The sequence below is a fragment of the Telmatherina bonti genome (assembly GCF_933228915.1).
Source record: "Telmatherina bonti genome assembly, chromosome: 19".
In the NCBI taxonomy this organism is placed as follows: Eukaryota; Metazoa; Chordata; class Actinopteri; order Atheriniformes; family Telmatherinidae; genus Telmatherina; species Telmatherina bonti.
The window spans coordinates 5,598,215-5,625,426 of record NC_136617.1 but is presented as its reverse complement, the minus strand read 5'-3'; the positions used below and the strand labels follow the sequence as shown (position 1 = coordinate 5,625,426).

General features: G+C 46.4%; 1 protein-coding gene across 1 annotated transcript in view; it reads left to right on the top strand.

Annotated features, from left to right (window-relative positions):
- Window positions 1-996: 996 nt before the first annotated feature.
- Window positions 997-27,212, top strand: part of lipea (lipase, hormone-sensitive a) — a 28,082-nt gene continuing 1,866 nt past the window's right edge. Inside the window, exons 1-10 of the mRNA XM_079258432.1 lie at window positions 997-1,035; window positions 8,237-8,484; window positions 12,910-13,194; window positions 13,275-13,365; window positions 13,449-13,594; window positions 13,689-13,874; window positions 15,853-15,987; window positions 16,061-16,205; window positions 17,723-17,950; window positions 25,170-25,528. Coding sequence (XP_079114558.1) covers window positions 8,245-8,484; window positions 12,910-13,194; window positions 13,275-13,365; window positions 13,449-13,594; window positions 13,689-13,874; window positions 15,853-15,987; window positions 16,061-16,205; window positions 17,723-17,950; window positions 25,170-25,528 — 1,815 coding nt within the window. The 5' untranslated portion in view covers window positions 997-1,035; window positions 8,237-8,244. The remainder of the gene's footprint in view (window positions 1,036-8,236; window positions 8,485-12,909; window positions 13,195-13,274; window positions 13,366-13,448; window positions 13,595-13,688; window positions 13,875-15,852; window positions 15,988-16,060; window positions 16,206-17,722; window positions 17,951-25,169; window positions 25,529-27,212) is intronic.

Genomic DNA, 27,212 nt, shown 5'->3' with positions numbered 1-27,212 from the left:
GAACCCCTAGTGGATGAGGGGGGAACTGCAGTTTGATGCTTTACTTTTAACCACTGGTTAAGGTTGCAGCTTGATTATGCAAAAGGTGCAGTATTACCAGAAGCAATGGAATCAGTGTTGTGCTGACGTACAACCAGCAAAATGAACAAAGGAGAAGTCCTCACAGATCACAATCTCCTGCCATACCTCTTTTTATGTCTCTTTCTAAGAACGAACATCATTAGGTTTTTCTCTCCATCTCCATGTTTGTTATTGTCTGAACTTACATATGGTTATGAGCTGTGGGTCGTGGCCGAAAGAACGAGATCTCGTAAGAAATGAGTTTCCTCCGCAGGGTGGCCGGGCTCTCCCTTAGAGATAGGGTGAGGAGCTCGGTCATCAGAGTAGAGCCGCTGCTCCTCTACATCGAGAGGAACCAGTTGAGGTGGCTCGGGCATCTGGTCAGGATGCCTCCTGGACCTCCCTGGTGAGGTGTTCCAGGCACGTCCCTCTGGGAGGAGACCCCGGGGAAGACCCAGGACACGCTGGAGGGATTATATCTCTCGGCTGGCCTGGGAACGCCTCGGGATCCCCCCGCAGAGTTGGCAAATGTGGCTGGGGAGAGGGAAGTCTGGGCTTCCCTGGTTAGGCTGCTGCCCCCGGGAGCTGAAATGGATGGGGATATATATATATATATATATATATGTATATATATATATATATATGAGTGTGTGTGTGTGTGTATTTAATAAGAAAATTCTTATTGATTAAAGATAAAAAGAGACTGATTTAATGTGTTTTTGTCAAAGCAAAACCTTTTAAACATGTCATTATTCTGTTTAGTGTCGCAGTTTGTAAAAATGTGAGTTTAATTCCTGCAGTTTGAGCCTCATCTTCCACGTTTTACCTGTTGTGTCAGCATATACCTGTTGCTTCTTGCTGCCTGCTGACCGGTGCGCGCGAGCCGCCTCGCGCACTATGCTCGCGCACCAGTCGCTGCGTGCGGGCGCGCGCACGGACTGAAAGCGACGGAACATCGCGGAAGAGGATGCGGCGGTGAGTGGAGACGTTAAAAACACCGCGGGGTCTCGTGTCGGTCGCGTTTGGCTCATTTGGAGCGACTTAACACGCAGGACGGCAGCGTGACGTTGCTGTTGCGTGACACCGAAACACGCCGCTGAAGTCATTAAAGTGACGTCGCGTGGGAAGCTGTGGCGGTGGCGCGCGGCGGCTGGTGGCTCGCCACGGCATGGCAGTTGTTGTTTCAGCCTCGTGTTGGTCCGAACCTGGAAACAGGTGTTTAAACGGAGCTGTTTGACCGCAGTAAACCAGAGAAGAAGAGAGACAGCTCTACGTCACTCATCAGCTGATGTGGGGGGGGGACAAGTGTGGGCTTAAACTGCACATCAGGTTACATCCTGAGTTTTTCTGAGAGAAGAAAAAACTGTGGACTCATTTTTCTCATTATTTAAAAAAAGAAAAGTCAAATTAAAGCCGCAAGCGGAATCCATCGAGCCTCATGCCGACCCCTCCACCCCAACTTGTCACCAAGCTTCCTGGTGGGTTTGAAGTCAATGGCATGAATCCCAAACTAGGACCCCCACCCCTCCCAAAGGCAGCCTCCCACCATACATGTTTCAGTGTGGAAGGACCTACCAAATATGAAAGCTTGCAGTTTTGGTGCAGATCGGATTTATTTCTGCGAAGATACGAGTAAACCATGTTTCATGGTGAGAACGCTTTTTTCCATGAGTTGCCACGGTAACACGCTTTCTCCTATCAGAAAGTTTTGAATAACTTTTGGTCCCCATCTTGTCATGAAGGTTCTTGGTGAATTTGAAGCCAGTCGCATGAATCCCCTCAGACTAGTTTGTTCAAATACGATGCGCCCAAATTGAAAAAATGGTCGTAAATGGCAGACACCCTGTTGCCACGGCAACAGGTGTGTCATTGACTTTTTTACTCGGCTTGACGTGTTAGACATGTCTACCGAATTTCATCGACCTACGTCAAACTAAACTTTTTTGACCACTCTCTACGCACCATTTTTGGTGTTTCTAGGGGGCGCTGTCGAGGCATTTTTGCATTGAAGTGTATGCGTACCCGAGAATATCGCTATTTTCACCGGGCTTGAGGTGTGTGCCAAGTTTTGCAACTTTTCACAGGGGCTAAGGGGGTCAAACTTGAGCGAGTTGTGCTGAGAATCAAAATAATCAACATTCCAACAACAATAGGGCTCTGCCATACTTCGTTTAGCTCATAAGACTCCGATGACCACGTGACATCACACTTTTATTAAAAACAAACCAACGGTTATGTTGTGAAGCTCGTGCAGCAGGAAGGTGCAGTTTTCTGGGTGACGTTAGGAGTCTCTCTTGGTTGGAGGAACTTTGCGCCACTGCAGTTCTTTGCAGTTTGCATCATTAGTTTCTGTGGCTGGGCGAGGCTGCTCATTTAGGTATTCATCCTATAACAAGTAAATCCAGGGCAAGTATCATTGATATCTTTACTTTTTACTTAAAATTTCATAATCATTTAATTATTTTTCATTTACTAATTAATCAAGAGGGAGGAAAAAACAGCCATTAGGGACTTCAGAACTGAGGTGGAGGTTGTAGCTTCCTGCTGGACGGTAAGTTCATGCAGCCTAACAGTTTAGGTTGGCGTTATGTTAGAAACAGGTCAGGTAGTCCAGCAACGAATTTATCCTCCGCATCATTTCCTGTTACTGCTGTGTGAAACGGCAGAGATGCTAATCTGTTAGCCGACGGTGGAAAAGCTCCGTTGCAGGAGATGCTGTGGCTCTTCCCAGAAGTCGTACCAGCAGGCCACCGTATGCTGCTTTCACACACATTTTACAGAGTTTTCCCTGTTTCATCACCTGGTTCAGCTGATTTGTCAAGGAGGGGGCGGGGTTGATGCCCTCCCTCTAGTCACGCCATTTAACACAGTGACATTAGCTGTTAGCATTAGCTTGCTACCAAATACATAGAAGACATGTTTGTGACTTCTCAGCATCAATAGCGAAACAGAATGATGTATTTCTTCTGACGGGACTCTCCAACTTGTACAAGATGTTGACATTTTCACATTTTTGACTCTCAGCTGTTTCCGTAGATGTAATTAATGCGCTGAAATGGCGAGGCGCCTGAGAGCGCTGCTCCGTTGTAAAACAACATCAACAGATTAATAAACTGTTTTCCGTTTTATCAAACAAGTCTGAGAAAAATTTGGTCAAAAGCAAAACCTGCTATTTTCTGGTTCTCTTTAATGTTCTTTTGGTTTTTGGCCTGAAGAAAAATACCAGTCTCCTCGTGCTGACATCAGACGATACCAGTATTAGCTTTGGTTTGGATATTTGGACAGTCCCACTGTGCCAAGGCCGGATTGTCCAGTGGGCATTATGGGCACAGGCCCAGGGGCCCACGCCCACTTGGGGCACATGTGGGGCAAGCACCAGCAGTTTGGACCTGAAACAAAGTGTATATAAAAGCCAGATAGTTACACCACAGTGTCTGCATGCAGCTCCAGAGCCTCTTTAGTGCCGCCCTAGTGGCTCCCTGGAGCTTTTTCCAAAATGTTTTAAAAAAATGGAAAAAGTTGTGGGAGGGATCTATAATTTTGTTTTGATCTGGTTCTGTAGGAGGACAAACATGACACAAACATTCTTAACGTTTTCCAATGCTGTAAAAATGTGTCGAATAAATATTAAATTTCAACATTTCTGTCAAGGAAGATTTGCGTCACAGCCTGCGACACATGTAGCTTATCAGCAGGGTGGGATGTCAGGCAGGTGGCGTTGTAAACAAACCGGGGCTGTGTGATGGGACATGGATCCCAAAGGGAAAAAGAGAAAAGTAACCGAGGAGAACAGAGGATTCAACGTTTCTTGGACCGAATCATTTGCATTCATTGCCAATGCGGAAGGATTGCCTGAATGTTTGCTCTGTAGCGAGAAGTTGTCAAATAACAAAGAGTCATGTGGAAAGACATTTCCAGGGAAAGCATGCTACATTTGCAGCCAGTACCCAGTTGGGAGTGACACAAAAAGTGCGATTGCATCACTTCTGGAGAAATTAGAGAAACGCAAAAATAGATTTAGGTGGATTGCATCTCCAAACTCCACTACTGCTGCAAGTTTAGTTGCAACCCGGGAGATAATAAAGCGTAGAAAACCGTTCACAGATGGTGACTACATGAAGGAGTCAATCATCAACATATCAGGACACGTATTTCCAGACTTCAGAAACAAAACTGAGATCATACAGAAAGTCAAAGACATGCCCCTCTCCACTAAGACAGTGAAGGAAAGGACCATTAAAATGACGGCAACATCACCGATCAGCAAATCAAGGACATTAATTCATCACAAGTTACATCTTACATGTTGAGAAGCTGACCAGTGATGTCCGACAACAGAAGTCACATTAAACGGGTAAGAACATCATCCTTCATAGACACAGACTGAGTAACAAAGTGGATGTTTTTATGAAATGATTTCTGATTTTTGTCAGTATATATCTGGAATGACACTTGGTAATGGTGCTCAGGTCGGAGGATAGCTGCGTTGGTTGCGTGTCTAAAGAGAAGAGGATGCTGCTGCGTTTTACCCTTGCACTGACTTGCTTTACAGAAATCAAACTGTATTCATTTGATTTGATATACTTTACCTTTTTAAAAGGCTGCTGGTTTATTTTTTATAAATGCAGGCAGTGTTTTATTGCGCTCTGTTTGCCCACATAAGGGGCGCGTTATGCACGTTCCATTTTGTTGGGTTTTTATTTTCGAATCCTCAAAATAAAAATGACATAAAAAAATCAGTTTTCTATATTGCATTTTTTAAATGTCATCAATGCAACGAAACATAACTCATTAATATAGTAATGAAGTTAAACATGAGACGGCATCGTAACACAGACTAGTCACGTGATGCGTCGTTCTCTACAGGATGCACTGCAGGGAAAATAAACATTTTATCATTAAGGCTCATTATGTATTTGTAGCCATCTTAGTAATTTTGATAGTAGGCTAATATAGCTAATATAGATACATAAAGCATGTGTTGCCTACATGATAAGGCTTATATAACACTTTTAATTTTTTGCGGCTCCAGACATGTTTGTTTTTTGTTTTTTTGGTCTAATATGGCTCTTTCAACATTTTGGGTTGCCGACCCCTGGTCTAGTGTATTGCTGTTGGTTCCATTGGCTGAGAGATGTTAGACATGTTGTTTCACAGTGGATCATTCACAATTTTAACAAAGTTGCTGTGGGGAAGGGGTCCCCTGGAGCACTCTGGGCCCAGGGGTCTGTGCACTTTTAATCCGGCCCTGCACTGTGCGATATCTCTGTCTCCATTGGCTGAATGGTGAGACATGCATACAGTATCTCTGTATTCTTTGCTGCAACATGATTCTGCTGCTCATCAGCATTATAACTGAACCAAAAGTTCATCTTTCACAACTAAAATCCATCAATTCTTTTCCCAAATTCTTTGTTTTCTAAGAACTCCAAATCAATACTGTCTCATCCCAAATCTTCTGATCAATAGAATCTCATCAATACACACAACTTACATAAAGTTAGGAGTATTCTACTTGATGGAAAAAGTTACAGAAAATGTAAAAAAGTTGATGTTACTGACATAAAATGATGAATGTTGAACATTTGACTGGATTCATGTGATGATAACTCATCATTCAAAAGACTTTATTGACACCAAAGCTGGTAACAGTGGTGCGTAAAAGACAACGTAAAGTTTCAATGAGTCAGTAAGTAGAGCTGGGCGATACTGCAGGGTTTGGTATCGCCGATACTTTCACAATCATTTAGTTTTTTCTTTAATTATCAATTTTTATAGATGTACCGATACTGATACCAGTGTTGGTATCGGCAGATATTCCAGTTTCAGATATCGGGATCGGATCGGAACTCCCTACAAGTGGATCGGTGCGTCCCCAGCCTGTTGTCTCACAAACACTTTGAGACTGTCTGAAGTCCAGATCACGTTAAATCCCGTTGACCTGCAGAGGTTTTAGCGTGTTTTAGTTTCATGTCTTCATCACTGTGGGAAGTGAAACCTCCAGACACCGTCTGGTCTGAGTTTCCCCACCGCAGCGTCTCAGCAGGTTCTGGTTCTGGTGTAGATCTGCTGCTGCGTTTAGACCGTTGTCCTGATGCCTGAACCAGTTTCTCCTGCACCTCCCGCCCCCGCCCCCCCCCCATCAAGCCAGACTTGTTCCGGCTTTTCCTGATTCGCTGCAAACAGAGGTCTGACATGCAGCTCTGATCATTTCCTCCACCTTAACCTACTGGACCTACTGGGACGTCCGCCACTGGGACGTCCATCTTTCTGTCCAGGTAACGCCTCCCTCTTTCACATCAGTTCTGATGTGTTTCCTGAACGTCAGCAAACGGAGGTGGAAGCAGAAACCTGCAGCTGTGGGAACGTTCTGAGTAAACAGCTCTGTTTCATGGTGTTTGCTTCCAACGCCGACAGTTCGTCTGATTGGTTCCAGAGAGAGAAAATGCTTATTGATTGCTGATTTTCCACATGATTCCTGTTCAGCTGGAAGGCTTAAAGACCCTGAAAGATCTGTAATTTCTCTCTGCTTCTATTTCTTTCTACTGATCTTTTATTTACGGGAAATAATTACTCCTTAAAACAGTATCTGAGCAAACTATTAACATGAAGATGTTAACGGAGAAAAACAAATGGTACACGGTTTTAATATTAGTAAAAATCAGAGTGGGTGGGACGGACTTATCAGACATGAAATCACAATGAGCCAGATTGTTGAATAAATCTAAAAAAAGAGCTGAGTGAGCTGTCAGAGCTGTGACAAAGCTTTCTGTGTGGATGAACTTTACCTCAAGCGGCACAATGTCCTGATTTATCCGCCCGCCGGAGGTTCTGCTCTGCTGATGCAGAACTGGACTGAAAACACCACGTTTACAGCAACAGTTCAGCTTCCCTGTGTGGACCCGAGTCATGTCGGGAGATTCCACGCTGCTCGCCGTTTAGATGTTTCTCCTGATGAGGCCAGAACGAGTCCGTTTCACTGAGAGTTTTACACCATGTTGGATAAATAATTACATTTTCAGCCAGGAGACCCGTTGAGATCCGGGTTCTGGAGAGGATCCGTCCCTCCATCGGACCTGATGAGGCCCAGGTTCTGGGAGGATCCGTCCCTCCTTCAGAGATATTTCCACTGGTCTTCAGTCCAGTTCTTGGGTCATGTGACCTTCAGCCTTTTCTGGCTTCTTGAAGCCACGTTTACATGGAGACCAGTTCTCATGAGGCTTCGGGCAACAGTAGATGGATCGGCTGAAGGTCCAGATGGATCTCTCAGGTCCTGGTTCAGGTTATTGCTGGATTTCAAATCCTGACTCTTCTTCTTTGGTCCTGCAGGTGTTTCTGCCTCCATGCTGAAACACCTGCAGCTAACTGCTAACTGCTAGCAGCTAACAGCTTGCAGCTAACAGAGAACAGCTAACAGCTAGCAGCTAACAGCAAACACCTAGCAGTTAATAGCTAGCAGCGAACAGCTAGCAGCTAGCAGCTAACAGCTAAGCTAGCAGCTGTTTTTGTTCTGATCTTCGCTGCTTTTCAGAGGGAACTAAAGAAATGGGAAGAAAAGATGTGTGTTTGTGACAAAAGATCCAGTTTAAACCGGTTCTCTGTGGAGTTGTCGACAGGTTGGCTCGACTTCAGAGCTTTTTCTGAACGATTCATTGGTGCGACTTGATGTTCAGGACTGGACTGAAAGTGAAGCAGAAAAAGTCCCATCGTTTACATTTACTCTTGTTTTGAGTAAATAAATATTTCACCATTGATCTTTCTTCATATTGATTAGGATACGATTGTGTACATGACAATCCTAAACTGTCAGCTGCTTCCAATCATCTTAAAAGACCCCAACTGTCAGTCTGACAGTGGACTCGTTCCCTGCTGAAGAACGACCCCGGTTTAACCAGCAGGAGCCGACTGGACCTCATGCTGCATCTTCAGTCCCGTCTGTGGTTGTAAATAAAACGACTTCCAGTCAGCTGGTCTCGTCTCAAAGTTCTGCCTGCTCCCGGAGCTTTAACCCTTGGCCAGGCAGATAAGACGAGCACAGGGTAATCAGCGCAGCGGGGAGCAGCGATGTTTACCCTCAGGACGACTGTCCCTGTCATCAGACAGACAGAGAACATCACATGTTTGCTGTGTTACCAGATGCAGATATAAAGGAGCTTCTTCTTCTTCTCTCTTTCAGCTTCAGACATGGATCACAACGTGGTGTTTGCAGCCTTGGACAGAGTGTGTGAAGACAACATCTCTGTCCTGTGTGGACCCTCTGAGTCGCCGTACGGCAGCGTTACCCACCGTCTGGTCACGTGTGTAAAACAGATCCAGGAGCACGGCCGAGCGCTGGAGCCCCTGGTGGCCAGCTTCACCGCCGTCTATCACCACTACGACTTCGATGCAGCGACGCCTGGGAATGGCTACCGCACCCTGGTTAAGGTACGATACGCCGCCGGGTTGGATGTTCGACTGCAAACTGGAAACCCACTGGGTTGATCCTGAATCAGATTATTGTTCATTAATTAATTTCCCAAAGAAATCCCAGCAGGATGATTCAACCTGTTAGTTTGGAGGGAATAACTCTTCTTCTGCTCTTCTTTCCCATGAAAAGACGGAAGGAAAACAACGCATGCTGGTTTCCTTCCTGCTCTGATCACATGATCCTGTTGTGGATCATTTCTATTCTATTGATGCTACAGAGATGACACGGCAGCAGCTGATGATGGCCGGAAGAGACTACATTTATTACAGACTAACACAGCTTCAGTGGGACCAAGGGGAAGGCCTCCTTCAGGAGAAAGCCAGTCACTTATATAGGGCTCATCCCTAGAGCCACACTTCTTTACATGGGCAGGCATATCACAAGTTGCTAATTATACACTGTCCAAGCTGACCACTGGTGTTAATGTTACTTCAACAGATATCAATGTTTACCAGGTGCAGAAGTTGACCTGAGAATAAAAACTAACTTCCACAATCCCACATGGAAAGTCATGAGGTTCACGATCTCCATGATTTTATTCATTGTTAATGCTGTGATTTACTGGGAAATCCAGTCATCGTGTCATCAGTAAAATCAGATTTATTATCTCAGGAAGATGTGATGCAGTCATGCCATCTCTTTACGTTGCCATAGTAACAGGCTCATACCTGCAGCTCTCCGACGATAAACACACCAACACTGAGAGGAAAAGATTTAATCTGATTGCATGTTAAATTCACTCTTATTTATGGAAACAACGCTTAAGACATTTCTAAATGTCATTACGGCTAAATAATGTCAGTTTTAAATGAAGAAGAAAAGAGATTTACATGACCATGTTTGTTTGTGCTGACTGGACTTCCTGGCTCCAACCAGTCTGACCATTCTCCTCTGAATAACAAACATGGTCATTCATGTAAATCTCTTTTCTTCTTCATTCTGAAGCTCAGTTTGAACTTCAGCACGCCTACATGCTGCCCTGTGATTGGCTGATCAGATATTGGAGCTAAAAGAGGATGTTGAGTGTAATAACATTTAAAACTGACATTATTTAGCCGTAATGACATTGTCCAACAGGTGGAATGGGAGGGACGGATCCTCTCCAGAACATTAGGGTTAGTTAACTAACTAAGGAGTTAGTTAACTATATATAGTTAACTAACTAAATAAGGAGACTCATGGTGATGAGGTGGAACGGGAGATTCTCATGGTGATGAGGTGGAACGGGAGATTCTCATGGTGATGAGGTGGAACGGGAGATTCTCATGGTGATGAGGTGGAACGGGAGATTCTCATGATGATGAGGTGGAACGGGAGATTTTCATGGTGATGAGGTGGAACGGGAGATTCTCATGGTGATGAGGTGGAACGGGAGATTCTCATCATGATGAGGTGGAACGGGAGATTCTCATGGTGATGAGGTGGAACGGGAGATTCTCATGGTGATGAGGTGGAACGGGAGATTCTCATGGTGATGAGGTGGAACGGGAGATTCTCATGGTGATGAGGTGGAACGGGAGATTCTCATCATGATGAGGTGGAACGGGAGATTCTCATGGTGATGAGGTGGAACGGGAGATTCTCATGGTGATGAGGTGGAACGGGAGATTCTCATGGTGATGAGGTGGAACGGGAGATTCTCATGATGATGAGGTGGAACGGGAGATTTTCATGGTGATGAGGTGGAACGGGAGATTCTCATGGTGATGAGGTGGAACGGGAGATTCTCATGGTGATGTGGTGGAACGGGAGATTCTCATGGCGATGAGGTGGAACGGGAGATTTTCATGGTGATGAGGTGGAACGGGAGATTCTCATGGTGATGAGGTGGAACGGGAGATTCTCATGGTGATGAGGTGGAACGGGAGATTCTCATGGTGATGAGGTGAAACGGGAGATTCTCATGGTGATGTGGTGGAACGGGAGATTCTCATGGTGATGTGGTGGAACGGGAGATTCTCATGGTGATGAGGTGAAACGGGAGATTCTCATGGTGATGAGGTGGAACGGGAGATTCTCATGATGATGAGGTGAAACGGGAGATTCTCATGGTGATGAGGTGAAACGGGAGATTCTCATGGTGATGAGGTGGAACGGGAGATTCTCATGATGATGAGGTGAAACGGGAGATTCTCATGGTGATGTGGTGGAACGGGAGATTCTCATGGTGATGTGGTGGAACGGGAGATTCTCATCATGATGAGGTGGAATGGGAGATTCTCATGGTGATGAGGTGGAACGGGAGATTCTCATGGTGATGAGGTGGAACGGGAGATTCTCATGGTGATGAGGTGGAACGGGAGATTCTCATGGTGATGAGGTGGAACGGGAGATTCTCATGGTGATGTGGTGGAACGGGAGATTCTCATGGTGATGAGGTGAAACGGGAGATTCTCATGGTGATGAGGTGGAACGGGAGATTCTCATGATGATGAGGTGAAACGGGAGATTCTCATGGTGATGTGGTGGAACGGGAGATTCTCATGGTGATGAGGTGGAACAGGAGATTCTCATGGTGATGAGGTGGAACGGGAGATTCTCATGGTGATGAGGTGGAACGTGAGATTGTCATCATGATGAGGTGGAACCGGAGATTCTCATGATGATGAGGTGGAACAGGAGATTCTCATCATGATGAGGTGGAACGTGAGATTCTCATCATGATGAGGTGGAACGTGAGATTCTCATGGTGATGAGGTGGAACGTGAGATTCTCATGGTGATGAGGTGGAACGGGAGATTCTCATGGTGATGAGGTGAAACGTGAGATTCTCATGGTGATGAGGTGGAACGGGAGATTCTCATCATGATGAAGTGGAACAGGAGATTCTCATCATGATGAGGTGGAACGGGAGATTCTCATGGTGATGAGGTGAAACGTGAGATTCTCATGGTGATGAGGTGGAACGGGAGATTCTCATCATGATGAAGTGGAACAGGAGATTCTCATCATGATGAGGTGGAACGGGAGATTCTCATCGTGATGAGGTGGAACGGGAGATTCTCATGGTGATGAGGTGGAACGGGAGACTCTCATGGTGATGAGGTGGAACGGGAGATTCTCATCATGATGAGGTGGAACGGGAGATTCTCATGGTGATGAGGTGAAACGTGAGATTCTCATGGTGATGAGGTGGAACGGGAGATTCTCATGGTGATGAGGTGGAACGGGAGATTCTCATGGTGATGAGGTGGAACGGGAGATTCTCATGGTGATGAGGTGGAACGTGAGATTCTCATCATGATGAGGTGGAACGTGAGATTCTCATCATGATGAGGTGGAGCGGGAGATTCTCATCATGATGAGATGGAACGGGAGTTTCTCATGGTGATGAGGTGGAACGTGAGATTCTCATCATGATGAGGTGGAGCGGGAGATTCTCATCATGATGAGATGGAACGGGAGATTCTCATGGTGATGTGGTGGAACGGGAGATTCTCATGGTGATGAGGTGGAACGGGAGATTCTCATGGTGATGAGGTGGAACGGGAGATTCTCATCATGATGAGGTGGAACATGAGATTCTCATCATGATGAGGTGGAGCGGGAGATTCTCATCATGATGAGATGGAACGGGAGTTTCTCATGGTGATGAGGTGGAACGGGAGATTCTCATGGTGATGAGGTGGAACGGGAGATTCTCATGGTGATGAGGTGGAACGGGAGATTCTCATGGTGATGAGGTGGAACGGGAGATTCTCATCATGATGAGGTGGAACGGGAGATTCTCATGGTGATGAGGTGGAACGGGAGATTCTCATGGTGATGAGGTGGAACGGGAGATTCTCATGGTGATGTGGTGCAACGGGAGATTCTCATGGCGATGAGGTGGAACGGGAGATTCTCATCATGATGAGGTGGAACGGGAGATTCTCATGGTGATGAGGTGGAACGGGAGATTCTCATGGTGATGTGGTGCAACGGGAGATTAACATGGCGATGAGGTGAAACGGGAGATTCTCATCATGATGAGGTGGAACGGGAGATTCTCATGGTGATGAGGTGGAACGGGAGATTCTCATGGTGATGAGGTGGAACGGGAGATTCTCATGGTGGTGAGGTGGAACGGGAGATTCTCATCATGATGAGGTGGAACGGGAGATTCTCATGGTGATGAGGTGGAACGGGAGATTCTCATGGTGATGAGGTGGAACGTGAGATTCTCATCATGATGAGGTGGAACGGGAGATTCTCATGGTGATGAGGTGGAACGGGAGATTCTCATGGTGATGAGGTGGAACGGGAGATTCTCATGGTGATGAGGTGGAACGGGAGATTCTCATGGTGATGAGGTGGAACGGGAGATTCTCATGGTGATGAGGTGGAACGGGAGATTCTCATGGTGATATGAATTGAGTGTCATCTTCTCATATTTCTTCCAGGTCTTGCTCTCTTGTCTTTTGCACATCATCCATAAGGGCCGTTACATCGCCTCCAACTGCAGCGGCGCCTTCTTCAGGGCAGACCACAACGCCTCGGAGATGGAGGCGTACTGCAGCGCCTTGTGCCAGCTGCGAGCGCTGCTTCACCTCGCTCAGCGGCTGATCAACGACAACGACCACGGCCAGTTGTACGCCCTGCAGAACGGCGAGCTGAGCCGCAGGTTTGTGCAGGAGTACAGCTCCATGCACAAGGCTTGCTTCTATGGCCGCTGCCTGGGCTTCCAGGTCAGCCGTGACTCACATCAGCAAACGTCATTTCATCCACTGAGAATCTGTGTTATAGCTGGAAGTGTTTCTGTTCACAGTTCACCCCTGCCCTGCGGCCCTTCCTCCAGACCATCGTCATCAGCATGGTTTCATACGGAGAAATGTTCGGCAAACAGCAGTCTGGGATCGGTGAGTCCGTTCCATCGTCATCATGTTGGTGGAGAAAGGTCCTCTTCCTGTTATCATGTTTAGAAGTTCCCCTCCTCCTCCAGGCACGGCAGCACTTTCTCTCCTCACATCGGGGAAGTACGTCATCGACCCGGAGTTGCGAGGCGCAGAGTTTGAACGCATCACCCAGAATCTGGACTTGCAGTTCTGGAAGTCCTTCTGGAACGTCACAGAGTCCAACATTTTATCAGTAGGCAGGGTCAAGTTCTGCTAGTTTCTCTGAGCTGCAAAGGAGCGATGCTGGGTGTGAAATCCTCACTGCCGCCATGTTTGCTTCCATCCAGGGCTTCACCCGGATCGCCTCCAACCCGGTTCAGGTGAACGTCACGCTGACTATACCTCCAGTCACCCTACACCTCCCTCTGGCTTCAGACCCCTCGCTCTCCACCACCGTGACCCCTCCTGTCGCCCACTGGGGTCCCGGACCTGTGCACATGCGACTGGTGTCCTATGAGCTTCGAGATGGACAGGTGAGGTTTCCTTTTCTCCCGCTTTCATTCCCACCACAGAGAGGAAAGATGAACGTTGGGGGTGGGAAAATCGAATCGAAAATCTGGATTTTTTGTTTCAGAATTTTAAAATCGATTTTTTTTGTTAAAAAAATAGATTTTTTTTTTCAATTAAATACAATTATTCCACCATAAAATTTTTGTCATTTTTATTGTTTTTATTGATTGTTTTACTTGTGTTCTTGGGCATTACAGCAGCAGAATGATGGTCTGGCGACTGGGTTGTTTTTTCTTACTGAAATCAAGAAAAATTACGAGCAAAAAGAAGTTTTATAAATTTATTTTTGATTTTAATCTACAAAAATCAGCATTATCAAAGAATTTTAAGAATCGCAATTTAAATCCAATCGGCACCCAAAAAAATTGGAATTGAAAAAGCATCTCGTCACAGCCCTAATAACCGTGTTCAGTGTTTATTTCCTTGTTTTTTAGTTGTTTGTTTTGTCACAACAGCGAATTCTTGTTTGTCTTTGCCAGTTTTCTATTTACTCATGTATTCTCGAGGTTTGAGTTGAGACTGAAAGATAGAAGCAGCTGAAACAACAGCCGTATTTACTCCTGAGCTGGTGGAGATCAGTCTGAAAGACAGGGTAGGACATGTTTGTAGCTTTAAATCTTCTTCACATGCTGACTGCAGACATTACCACCAGTTAACGCTCCTGCCAGACGGACATCCAGTCATCTCAACCCTGCTGTCATTTGCCCTCTTCACACACGAAGCGGGTGCTTTTCTGAGGCTACATTAGCTAACAACCTAAAACAGTCATCATGTTTATTGTTTCGGTTCATTAAGATGTTATCAGGTGTTTTCTTACCACGAGGAAAACGTTAGTGAAGGTTTGCGAATGATGCTCTTGTGAACCTTCGGGAACTTTGGAGGCATTGCTGCGGAGGAAGTCTGAGGAAAGGGGTTTGGACTTTTGAACGGTGTGTTTTCAGAGTGTAGCTAAAATTGTTTTTCCAGGATCTCCTAACCTGCTTTAAGGTCCTTTTATGGTCTGAGCAGAAGACGAACGCAGAACCTTCCATCTGTCTCCTGCGTGATTTGGTCCGTTTCCATGGCGGATCCGTACGATGACGTAGCAGCAGAAACCGTGGGAGCATGTTGAGCCACATCGCTGATCTGTGACCAGAGAAGGAACAAAGAAGAAAAGAAACATACTAAGCGGTTTTCAACTTCAAATGTACCTGATGGAGCTTTAAGCTAAACCAGTAGGCCTTCCGTACCGATTCCATCTGATTCCAATGGTTTGGGTGCCGATTTGATTTAAATTGTGATTCTAACGATTCCTCGATATTGTTGATTTTTGTAGACTAAAAACAAAAATTTTACAGCTCATTTTTCTTGATTTTAAAGAGGAAAAAACGAGACAGTAGCCGAACCATCATTCTGCTGCGCTAACGCCCAAGAAGACAAGTAAAAAGATCAATAAAAATAAAGAAAATTTTATAATGGATTATTTTTATTTATTTAAAAAAAATCAATTTTTTAACGAAAAAATCTATTTTAAAATTGTGAAGTAAAAAAATCCCAATATTAGATTTTTCTATTCAGTTTTCCCACCCCTGCTAACCAGAGCTAACGTCATTAGCACGCGGTAGTGTTAGGACCAATTACAGCACAGCTGAGTCAATATAGCAGAAACACTGAAAAAGCCTGGAAGGTACCAGAAAATCCGACTTGTCCGGCACTTTGGGTTTTTTTCTATTTGGGTCCCTTCCTACCGATCTGACCCTGATCTGACCTGTAAGCAGGAAGAACAAAGCTGGAACAGCTCCATGTTGTCTAGAGCCAGAAATGGGCGTGATGGAGACATAAAGATCTAAAACTTCCCGTTTTCTTCACCATGACTTTCATCATTTCCAGCCAATGAAATGTCTGTTTTATTTCCTTCGTTATCACAAACATTCAGATCTGATGACGTCTCTCGTGTTGTAGGACAGCGAAGAGCTGCTGATATTTTCTCACAGTGATCCTGCCTCCCCTTCGGTGTCCCGTCTCCCTCGCTCCCCCTGGCTCATCGTCCACTTCCACGGAGGAGGCTTCGTGGCGCAGACGTCCCGCTCCCACGAGGTACGGCACTGTCCAGCATGCTGTTCGTCTCCGCCTCCGTCTCCTCCTGATTTTGTTAAACGTCTTTCATCAGAATTATCTCCGGAGCTGGTCCAAGGAGCTGAGTGTCCCCATCCTGTCCGTGGACTACTCTCTGTCACCTGAAGCCCCGTTTCCCAGAGCCCTGGAGGAGTGTTTCTACGCCTACTGCTGGGCTCTGAACAACTGCCATCTGCTGGGTCAGTACGCCGGGCCCAGCTCGTATAGTACCTCTGTTCAGCCAGATATAGTACTTTTGTTCGCCCCAGCCAAGGATCGAACCAGGGACCTTCTTGCTGGGAGGCCACAGTACTAACCACCGTTTTAAGCCACCAAGCCCAGTTTTAAACAGGTTTAAAACAGGTCAACACACGTCAATGCTTCAGGTCAGCAGCTGAAAGAAGAGTGCATTTTATTTTCTCTAAATCAGGGGTGTCGGTCCTCGAGGGCCGCTGTCCTGCAGGTTCCGCATGTATTCCTGTTCCAACACATCTAGCTTCCACTAAATGGATCAAACAGCCAATGACGTGCACAACTGATTAAGCTCTACTACTAATTAATTTGAATCAGGTGTTTCTGAGCAGGGATACATAGAAAACCTGCAGGATTCTGGCCCTCGAGGACCGGAGCTGGACACCTCTGCTCTAAATGTTGTTTTACAGGTTGTCCTTTGCTCTGGGGAAGGGGGGGGCGGAGAATTCTCCAGAACTGTTTATCTGTAAACAGCCTGTCATCACAGAACACAAAGTGCCACATTTACCCTGACAGAGAGAGGACATGATGGAAAGATGAACAGTTTAGTGCAGACTGACAGAGGTCACAGAGTTCAGGTTTAAACCAGCAGTCTGCTCTAGTTTACTGGTTTTATTGTTTTTGTTTACAGCCGGTCGCAAAATCTCCATCAGACTTTTAGTACCAAATAAACAGACATCTATAAAACAGATAAGAACTTTTATCTGCAGACGGATTGCTATCTTCGAACAGCTCAGAACCCAGGCTCATCCATCCATCCATCCATCCATCCATCCACCCATCCATCCATCCATTATCATCCATCCATCCATCCATCATCATCATCCATCCATCCATCCATCATCATCATCCATCCATCCATCCATCATCATCCACCCATCCATCCATCCATTATCATCCATCCATCCATCCATCATCATCATCCATCCATCCATCCATCATCATCATCCATCCATCCATCCATCATCATCATCCATCCATCCATCCATCATCATCCATCCATCCATGATCATCCATCCATCTATCCATCCATCCATCCATCCATCATCCATTTACCCATCTATCCATCCATCCATTCATCCATCCATCCATCCACCCATCCATCATCCATTTACCCATCTATCCATCCATCCATTCATCCATCCATCCATCCACCCATCCATCATCCATTCACCCATCTATCCATCCATCCATTCATCCATCCATCCATCCATCCATCCACCCATCCATCATCCATTCACCCATCTATCCATCCATCCATTCATCCATTATCATCCATCCATCCATCCACCCATCCATCATCCATTCACCCATCTATCCATCCATCCCCCCCATCCATCCATCCTCTTGCTGCTTTTTAAAGCTGAATAAATTATTTGATAATTTATCTTTTTTCAATGTTCCTTCTTTTTAATGAATAAACCAGTTCGACCAGTAAAGGTCTGGCGTTCCTGTTAAACTGCAGGTTCCACGGCAGATCGGGTGTGTCTGGCCGGAGACAGCGCCGGAGGAAACCTCTGCATCACCGTGTCCATGAGGGCGCTGACCTCCGGCGTGCGGGTACCCGACGGCATCATGGCCGCCTACCCCGCCACCCTGCTCACCACGGACGCCTCGCCCTCCCGCCTGCTCACGCTCATCGACCCTCTGCTGCCTTTAGGTGTCCTGGCAAAGTGCCTGAATGCATATGCAGGTATGTGGGTGAACACAGTGTGTGTGTGTGTGTGTGTGTGTGTGTGTGTGTGTGTGTGTGTGTGTGTGTGTGTGTGTGTGTGTGTGTGTGTGTGTGTGTTTGCTGTTTTGCGGCTCATTTAACAGCAGAGAACTTTCCGGCGTTGCTGGAACAGGAAACGGGACACGAGGAGGATTGATGTGTAAACCGGATCATGTGGGAGTACGGAGATGGAAATGTTTAACGTCCTGTTCGCGGCGCCGATGACAGACTTCCTCTGGATCTCAAACTGTCTCAGCGTTCTGTTATTGTTGGTAGTTTTAACTGATTCACAGAGAAACAGATAAAACATTAATAAACAGAAAAAATAAATAAAAAATAAAACAGTGGAACAAACAGAACAAACTTCATACTGAATCTGGCTGAAGAAAGGAATTAAAATGAATAAAACTAAGAAAAGTCTAGTCAAAACAGAAAAAAGCTCTGATGGAATAAAAAAAGAAACAAACTGACATCAAATTCTGCTTGTTTTTACTTATCAGGTACTGTCGAATCTGATAAGTTTAAAATACAGTAACTGTTTTGGTTAGTACATGTTTCATTGTTATATATGTATTATTGTGAAAGGAGTAGAAGTCTTATTTTATTCTGAAGGTATAAAACGGAAGGGGTGGACGGAAGGAAGGGGGTCGGAGTGGATGTGGTCAACATGGCGTCAGTTAAATAGAGTTAATGTTCGACTTCGAAAGTGAGTTTTTTATTTGTGTAACATTGGTAGCAGAGGATGGTTAGCAACTGCAGAGTTCCGCCAACTTTCGACGAAGGAAAACTTTACGAAAGCTGGAAGAATGAGTTCGCGGTTTGGACCCGTGTCACAGAACTTGAGAAAAGCAAGCAAGCGCTCGCTGTCGCATTGGCGCTGTCTGGAAGAGCAAGAGAAGTGGCGATGGAAATATCAGTCGATGACTTGAATAAGGACACTGTTAATTCCAGTGTCAGTACTAGCAAAACTCAATGATTTGTTTCTCAAAGAAGAGGAAGACCGGACCTACGAGGCTTACTTCAGCTTTGATCGGATAACGATAGACAGTAATGTATCAATGACGGATTATATAATTGATTTCGAGCAACGGTATGCGCGGATGCATAAACACAAGATGGAACTTCCCGATGCAGTATTAGCATTTAAGCTACTAGACACAGCATGTTTGGATGTTAAAGACCGACAGCTAGCACTGACAACGTGCACAGACCTGACACAATGAAGTCAGCACTGAAGAGGATCTTTGGAGGGAGAAGTTCTGGTTCAACTGTGGGAATCAACCAGGATACCGCCTACATAGCTGAACAGAAGAGACAGATGGGCAAGCCATGGAACCAAAATGATAAACAGAGGACACCACTGCCTGGCGCTAATCCACTGGATAGGTTTGGTCGCAGATCAAAATGTGCCATTTGTCAAAGCACTGGGCTAAAGATTGTCCTCACAGAGGTGAGCAAGTGAAACTGACTCAAGATCATAAAGCAAATGATGTAGAGGAATGCAACATTACTCTGTACACGAAAGAGTCACCCACTGAAGCAGAGATTTTTATGACTGAGTGTTTTGGCTCTGCAATAATTGAGACTGCATGCACCCGTTCTGTATGTGGAGAAGAATGGCTAGATAGCTACATCAGTAAACTACGCCAAAATGAAGTAAAGAATCTGAGGAAATCCGAAATACACAGTTGTAGACCCTTCAAATTTGGAGATGGAAAAGTGGTCAACTCCACCAAAAGATTAAAAATTTCTGCCAAAATTAGACAAAGTGTCACATTGAGACAGAAGTTGTCCCCGCCAAAATTCCGCTGTTTCTGAGCAAAACATCTATGAAAAGAGCCGGAACTTTGCTGGATATGGAAAATGACCATGCAGTGATGTTCAACCAACCTATAAAACTTGACTTCGCAAGCTATTGTCATTACTATGTAAACATTCCGGACATGGACAAGATGTTAAAGATGATCATGTCTTGGTAACCAGTGATGTTCAACAAGACAAAACGAATGAGGAACTTCCGAGTCAGTGTGAGGAGGAAATACTGGCAATATCAGAAAAAATGACTATTGCAGAAAAACACAAGATCCTGATGAAGCTCCATCAACAATTTGGTCATGCCTCAGTGGAAAGTCTGCAGAAACTTCTGGTCAGCTCTGGCAACAAAGATAAAGATTGTGGCACCATCCTAAGAAGAGCTGTTGATGAATGTGAAGCATGTCGAAGATATGGCAGAACCAAACCAAGGCCAGCTGTTGGCTTCCGCTAGCATCTCAGTACAATGAAACTGTGGCAGTTGATCTTCATGAACTTCAACCAGGTGTATGGTGTCTCCATATTATTGAATAGTTCACACGATACAGTGCAGGAAGCATTCTGACCACAAAAAAGTCATCTGAGATAGTAAAACACTTTATCCATGTCTGGATAAGTGTGCATGGTCCACCTCAGAAACTTTTCAGTGACAATGGAGGAGAGTTTAATAATGATAAGAGATATGGCAGAAAACTTTAACATAGAAGTGAAGACCACGGCAGCATACAGCCCTTAGAGTAATGGACTTATGGAACGACACAAACACTGATATAGTATTGAAAGCAACCAATGCTTGTGACTGGGACACTGCACTGGACTGGGCTGTTTTGACCAAGAACACCATGCAAAATGTGCATGGCTTCAGTCCTTATCAACTGGTGTTTGGACAGAGTCCCAATCTGCCCTCTGTCCTGACTGACAAACCACCAGCTTTAGAAGGCACTACAAAAAGTGAGTGAGTAGCGAAACACATTTCTGCTTTGCATGCATCAAGAAAGGCTTTTACAGAAGCCGAATGTTCTGAAAGATTACGAAGAACATTGCGTAAACAAACACGCCACACAGAAGAAAGATATGTGTCATGGTCAGAGACAGGGGTAGAGGGGTGGACCCAAAAGCAGAACGCACAGATGGAGAGGTAAATGAAGTATTTATTTAGTAACCAGATCCTTATGTCTGGTCCAGGGCCAGGGATGAACTTCTCAGATAACTGGAATTCTGGTGAGAGTTGCCGGGGTGTGATCTCTGGTTGTGGTGGTTGGTCTTGGTTTGAGGTAGGGCGAGCAGGCAGGCACAAGAGGTTGGTGAAGTTTAGCTGAGGAGAAGGATCCTGATCCAGGAAGTTGTTTATAATGGTTTGGATGTGCTGAGGAGGCAAAGAAAAACAAAAATGAAATCTCGAGCTATGAGTCAAATGATAAGCACTAGAACTGGCCTGATTACCAGGCAGTAAAGAGAGACAATCTGGCGAAGACTGGAGCTCCAGCTTGTCCTTAAATAGCAGGCTGTCCTAGCAGGATAATCAACCCGGAAGATGGGCCCCAGGTGGTAGCAATTGAAGCTCCAGACTCCGCCCCGAGTTCCCCATGGCAACCTGCACAAACTCAAACAGTAAACCATGACAATATGAACTAGGTGATAAAGTCTACTATAAGAGGGTGGACTGTCAAGAATGGAAAGGTCCAGGAGTTGTCATTGGTCAGGATGGTGCTGTGGTGTTCGTCAGACATGGAGGAATATGTGTTCGGGTGCATCGTCTCAGACTTAAAAAGGTGGGTACATGGATCGAAGACGAAGACATTAAGGATTATTCAGACGTTGACACAAACTTTCCTCAACAACAAAAAATGACGGGAGCCACTGATGACAACACAGGGGACACTTCACAATCTGGAGAAACCTCAGTCGTGCAGCATGATGCAGAACAAGACAATAATGACAACACAGAAGAACATAAAGTCATAGAGCGAGAAAACCATGTTCAGCTCAAAAAGGGACAAGTTCTGAAGTACACAGATGGTGACAGTGGGGTTCTACACATAGCACAAGTTATGGGGCGTGCAGCTAAAGCTACAGGAAAATACAAAAACTGGTATAATCTGGTTCTTGTGGAGCCCAGCAGCATTGCAGGTAGCACAAATTCAGTTGATATAACCCAGTTGGAAAACCTTCAGATAGAACCAGCTGTCACCAGTGATAATACATCACAGGTCAGTGATGATGCATTTATGACAGGAGACTTATCGTTTGACCAAGCCAAACAAAATGAGATAAAGAGTTGGAAAGAAAATGATTTGTTTATTGAAGTTCAGATTGAGGGACAGAAGTGCATCTCCACTAGATGGGTGTGTACCCTTAAAGAGACACTCAATGGAATGGACTTGCTTAGTAGCAAGGGGTTTTGAAGAACTAGAAGTGTCTGAGCTGCAAAAAGATTCACCCACATGTGCTTCAGAGTCTCTTCGGGTCCTTGTAGCAGTCGTCTGTCAAAGACAATGGTCACTTCACTGGATGAGAGTGACATTGTAGCTGGGCTACTTGCCTGCCATGTTGACGACTTCATATGGGGAGGCACAGAAAGTTTCTCCAACACTGTGATACCTGAACTGAGATCTGCAAGTTGGACGTGAGGAGCATGACAGCTTCTGTTATGAAGGAATAGATTTTGTGTCGCTTCACTGAAAAGTTCAGATACCCCAGGAAAACTACATCCAGCACTTGCAACCTATACACATGGATACTGTACGGGCTGTACAGCAAGACTCCCCACTGTCCACGCAGGAAAAGGATATACTCAGGTCCAAGGTTGGACAGATTCTCTGGGTTGCAAGGCAGAGCCGGCCAGATGTCTAGTTTGATGCAAGCGCCCTGGCATCAAGCATGAAAAGTGCTACTGTGCACACAATCCATGAAACCAACAAGACCTTGTGCAAACTGAAATCCAGGAAGGTAGCTCTGAACTTTGAACATTTAGGCAGAAACAATGCTCTTAAGATAATGGTGTTCAGCGACGCCTCATTTGGTAATCTTTCAGATGGGGGCACTCAAGGAGGACACCTGATTCTCCTTATGGGAGAACATGGAAAGTTTGCACCACTCTCCTGGCAGTCGAAAAGAGTGAAGAGGATTGTGAGGAGCACACTTGCTGGAGAAACTTTGGCACTTTGATGGAATTGACAATGCCCTTTTCCTAGAAACATTGTTTTCAGAACTAACAACTGGCAGTACTGAAAATGCTCCACCCATAGTCTGTGTTACAGACAGCCACTCTCTTGCTGATGCACTAAAATCAATGAAGTCAGTCTCTGAAAAAAGACTCCGCCTGGAGATAAGTGGCATCAAGGAACTTGTCCAGGCACAGAGAGTTGAGCAGGTGTTGTGGTACAATACCAAAGAACAACTTGCAGACTGCCTGACCAAAAAAGGGGCATCTGCATTCAAGTTACTTAAAGCTTTGAGTGAAGGACAATGGAAACTTGGTTAAAAATATTTTTAAAAAAGGATGGGGGGGGGGTAAATACAGCTCTTTCTCAGGTAAACATACGTCCTTCAAACTGTCTATGTAAAGTGGCCATATTAATTTTTTTGTTTAATGTAGTTAGTTTGAGCAGTGGATTCATTCTTAAAGATGAAGTTTTATTTTTTGAAGGATGGTGAGTTTTTGTTAAGTTTAAAATCCACTAATTGTGTTAGAAACTAATTCTTAAAGATAATTTTGTTCTTTGAAAGACGATGAGTTTGATAAGTTTAAAATACAGTAACTGTGTTTTGGTTAGTACATGTTTCATTGTTATATATGTATTATTGTGAAAGGAATTTTATTCTGAAGGTATAAAACGGAAGGGGTGGACGGAAGAAGGTTTTGAGTCTGTGTAGATGTGGTAAACATGTGGTCAGTTAAATGAAGTTAACGTTCCACTTCGAAAGTGAGTTTTTTATTTGTGTAACAGAATCTTTTATTGTATTCATTTTAAAATAAAAGTTTTCATTTAATTTCTTTTACATTTTTATTTTAGATTCTGAAATTCCTTGTGTGTCCAGACATGTCCTGACATGTCCTACGGCCTGATGTATCCTGACATTTCCTAACATGTTCTAATGTGTCCTGACGTGTCCTGATGTTTCCAGACATGTCCTGACATGTACCGACGTGTCGTGACATATCCCAACATGTCCCAACGTGTCCCGACATGTCCTGACGTAACCCAATGTGATCCGACATGTCCTGACGTGTCCCGGCGTGTTCCAAAGTGTTCCGATGTGTCCCGAGGTGTCCTGACGTATCCCAACATGTTCCAACGTGTCCCGACGTGTACCGGCGTGTCCCGACGTGTCCCGGCGTGTCCCGGCGTGTCCCGACGTGTACCGGCGTGTCCCGACGTGTACCGACGTGTCCCGGCGTGTTCCAAAGTGTACCGATGTGTCCCGAGGTGTCCTGACGTATCCCAACATGTCCTGACGTAACCCAACGTGTCCTGACGTAACCCAACGTGTCCCGACATGTCCTGACGTAACCCAACGTGTTCCGACATGTCCTGACGTGTCCCGGCGTGTTCCGACATGTCCTGACGTGTCCCGGCGTGTACCGACGTGTCCCGACGTGTTCCGACATGTCCTGACGTGTCCCGGCGTGTACCGACGTGTCCCGACATGTCCTGACGTAACCCAACGTTTTCCGACATGTCCTGACGTGTACCGACGTGTACCGACATGTCCTGATGTGTCCCGGCGTGTACCGACGTGTACCGACATGTCCTGATGTGTCCCGGCGTGTACCGACATGTCCTGACGTGTCCCAACGTGTTCCGACATGTCCTGACGTGTCCTGGCGTGTACCGACGTGTACCGACATGTCCGGACGTGTCCCGGCGTGTCCCGACATGTCCTGACATAACCCAACGTGTTCCGACATGTCCTGACGTGTACCGACGTGTCCTGACGTGTACCGACGTGTTCCGACATGTCCTGACGTGTCCTGGCGTGTACCGACGTGTACCGACATGTCCGGACGTGTCCCGGCGTGTCCCGACATGTCCTGACATAACCCAACGTGTTCCGACATGTCCTGACGTGTCCCGACGTGTACCGACGTGTCCCGACGCGTCCCAACATGTTCTAACGTGTACCGACGTGTACCGACATGTCCTGACGTGTCCCGGCGTGTACCGACGTGTCCCGACGTGTACCGACGTGTCCCGACGTGTCCCGACGCGTCCCAACATGTTCTAACGTGTCCCGACGTGTCCCGACGTGTCCCGACGTGTACCGACGTGTACCGACATGTCCCGGCGTGTACCGACGTGTCCCGACGTGTACCGACGTGTACCGACGTGTCCCGACGTGTACCGACATGTCCTGACGTGTCCCGGCGTGGTCTCTGTTACAGGAGTGGAGTTTCAGACCCTGCAGCCGGTACCCAGACGAGGCAGCCTCAGCGCACTGGGCAGAGACACCGCCATGCTGCTCAGTGACCTCACCCAGGGAGCTTCCAGCTGGATCCAGTCCTTTCTGGACCCCAACCGGACTTCAGGTGGCGCCCAGCGAGGGACCCGCAGGGCGTCCGCTCCCCCCTCCTCACTGAGCTCTTTAGATCACATTCATTATCCGGAAGGCTTCCAGCCACTCCGCTCGGAGTGTCTGGCGTTAGTTCACCCGACGTCCTGCCCCGTCATCAGGAACCCACTGGTGTCGCCGCTGCTGGCTCCGCCCACCCTCCTGACAGGCCTGCCTCCTGTTCACATCGTGGTAAAAGTTCATGTTGCTTCCTGTCAGTCCATTTTCAGGCTGCTGCTGTTAAATGTTTATCTGTACAGAACCTTTCTAGTACCAGACCATCAAAGTGCTTTCTACTGGTCTTACAGGGAATCCAAACTTTTCATCCTGTTGATGTTTCTGATGGTAAAAAAGCTTCTTGGTGAAGTTTTGATGCTGAATGTCAGATCTGAGTCCATCAGACCTGGTCTCAGAGGCTCCAGGCTCCAGACCTGGTCTCAGAGGCTCCAGGCTCCAGACCTGGTCTCAGAGGCTCCAGGATCCAGGCTCCAGACCTGGTCTCAGAGGCTCCAGGATCCAGGCTCCAGACCTGGTCTCAGAGGCTCCAGGATCCAGGCTCCAGACCTGGTCTCAGAGGCTCCAGGCTCCAGACCTGGTCTCAGAGGCTCCAGGCTCCAGACCTGGTCTCAGAGGCTCCAGGCTCCAGGCTCCAGACCTGGTCTCAGAGGCTCCAGGCTCCAGGCTCCAGACCTGGTCTCAGAGGCTCCAGGCTCCAGACCTGGTCTCAGAGGCTCCAGGCTCCAGACCTGGTCTCAGAGGCTCCAGGCTCCAGACCTGGTCTCAGAGGCTCCAGGATCCAGACCTGGTCTCAGAGGCTCCAGGATCCAGACCTGGAACCTGGAGACTTCTTCATCTTGTTACTGGTCAGAGATTAACTCCTCATTTCCGGTATGAACCAGTGTTCTACTGGTTTCCAGCGTAAACCAGTGTTCTCTCCACTGGTTTCCAGTATGAACCAGTGTTCTCTCCACTGGTTTCCAGCGTAAACCAGCGTTGTGTCCACTGGTTTCCAGTATGAACCAGCGTTGTGTCCACTGGTTTCCAGTATGAACCAGTGTTGTGTCCACTGGTTTCCAGTATGAACCAGCGTTGTGTCCACTGGTTTCCAGTATGAACCAGCGTTGTGTCCACTGGTTTCCAGTATGAACCAGTGTTGTGTCCACTGGTTTCCAGTATGAACCAGTGTTGTGTCCACTGGTTTCCAGTATGAACCAGCGTTGTGTCCACTGGTTTCCAGTATGAACCAGTGTTGTGTCCACTGGTTTCCAGTATGAACCAGCGTTGTGTCCACTGGTTTCCGGTATGAACCAGCGTTCTGTCCACTGGTTTCCAGTATGAACCAGCGTTGTGTCCACTGGTTTCCGGTATGAACCAGCGTTGTGTCCACTGGTTTCCAGTATGAACCAGCGTTGTGTCCACTGGTTTCCGGTATGAACCAGTGTTGTGTCCACTGGTTTCCAGTATGAACCAGCGTTGTGTCCACTGGTTTCCAGTATGAACCAGCGTTGTGTCCACTGGTTTCCAGTATGAACCAGCGTTCTGTCCACTGGTTTCCAGTATGAACCAGCGTTGTGTCCACTGGTTTCCAGTATGAACCAGCGTTGTGTCCACTGGTTTCCAGTATGAACCAGCGTTGTGCCCACTGGTTTCCGGTATGAACCAGCGTTCTGTCCACTGGTTTCCAGTATGAACCAGCGTTGTGTCCACTGGTTTCCAGTATGAACCAGCGTTCTGTCCACTGGTTTCCAGTATGAACCAGCGTTGTGTCCACTGGTTTCCAGTATGAACCAGCGTTGTGTCCACTGGTTTCCAGTATGAACCAGCGTTCTCTCCACTGGTTTCCAGTATGAACCAGCGTTGTGTCCACTGGTTTCCG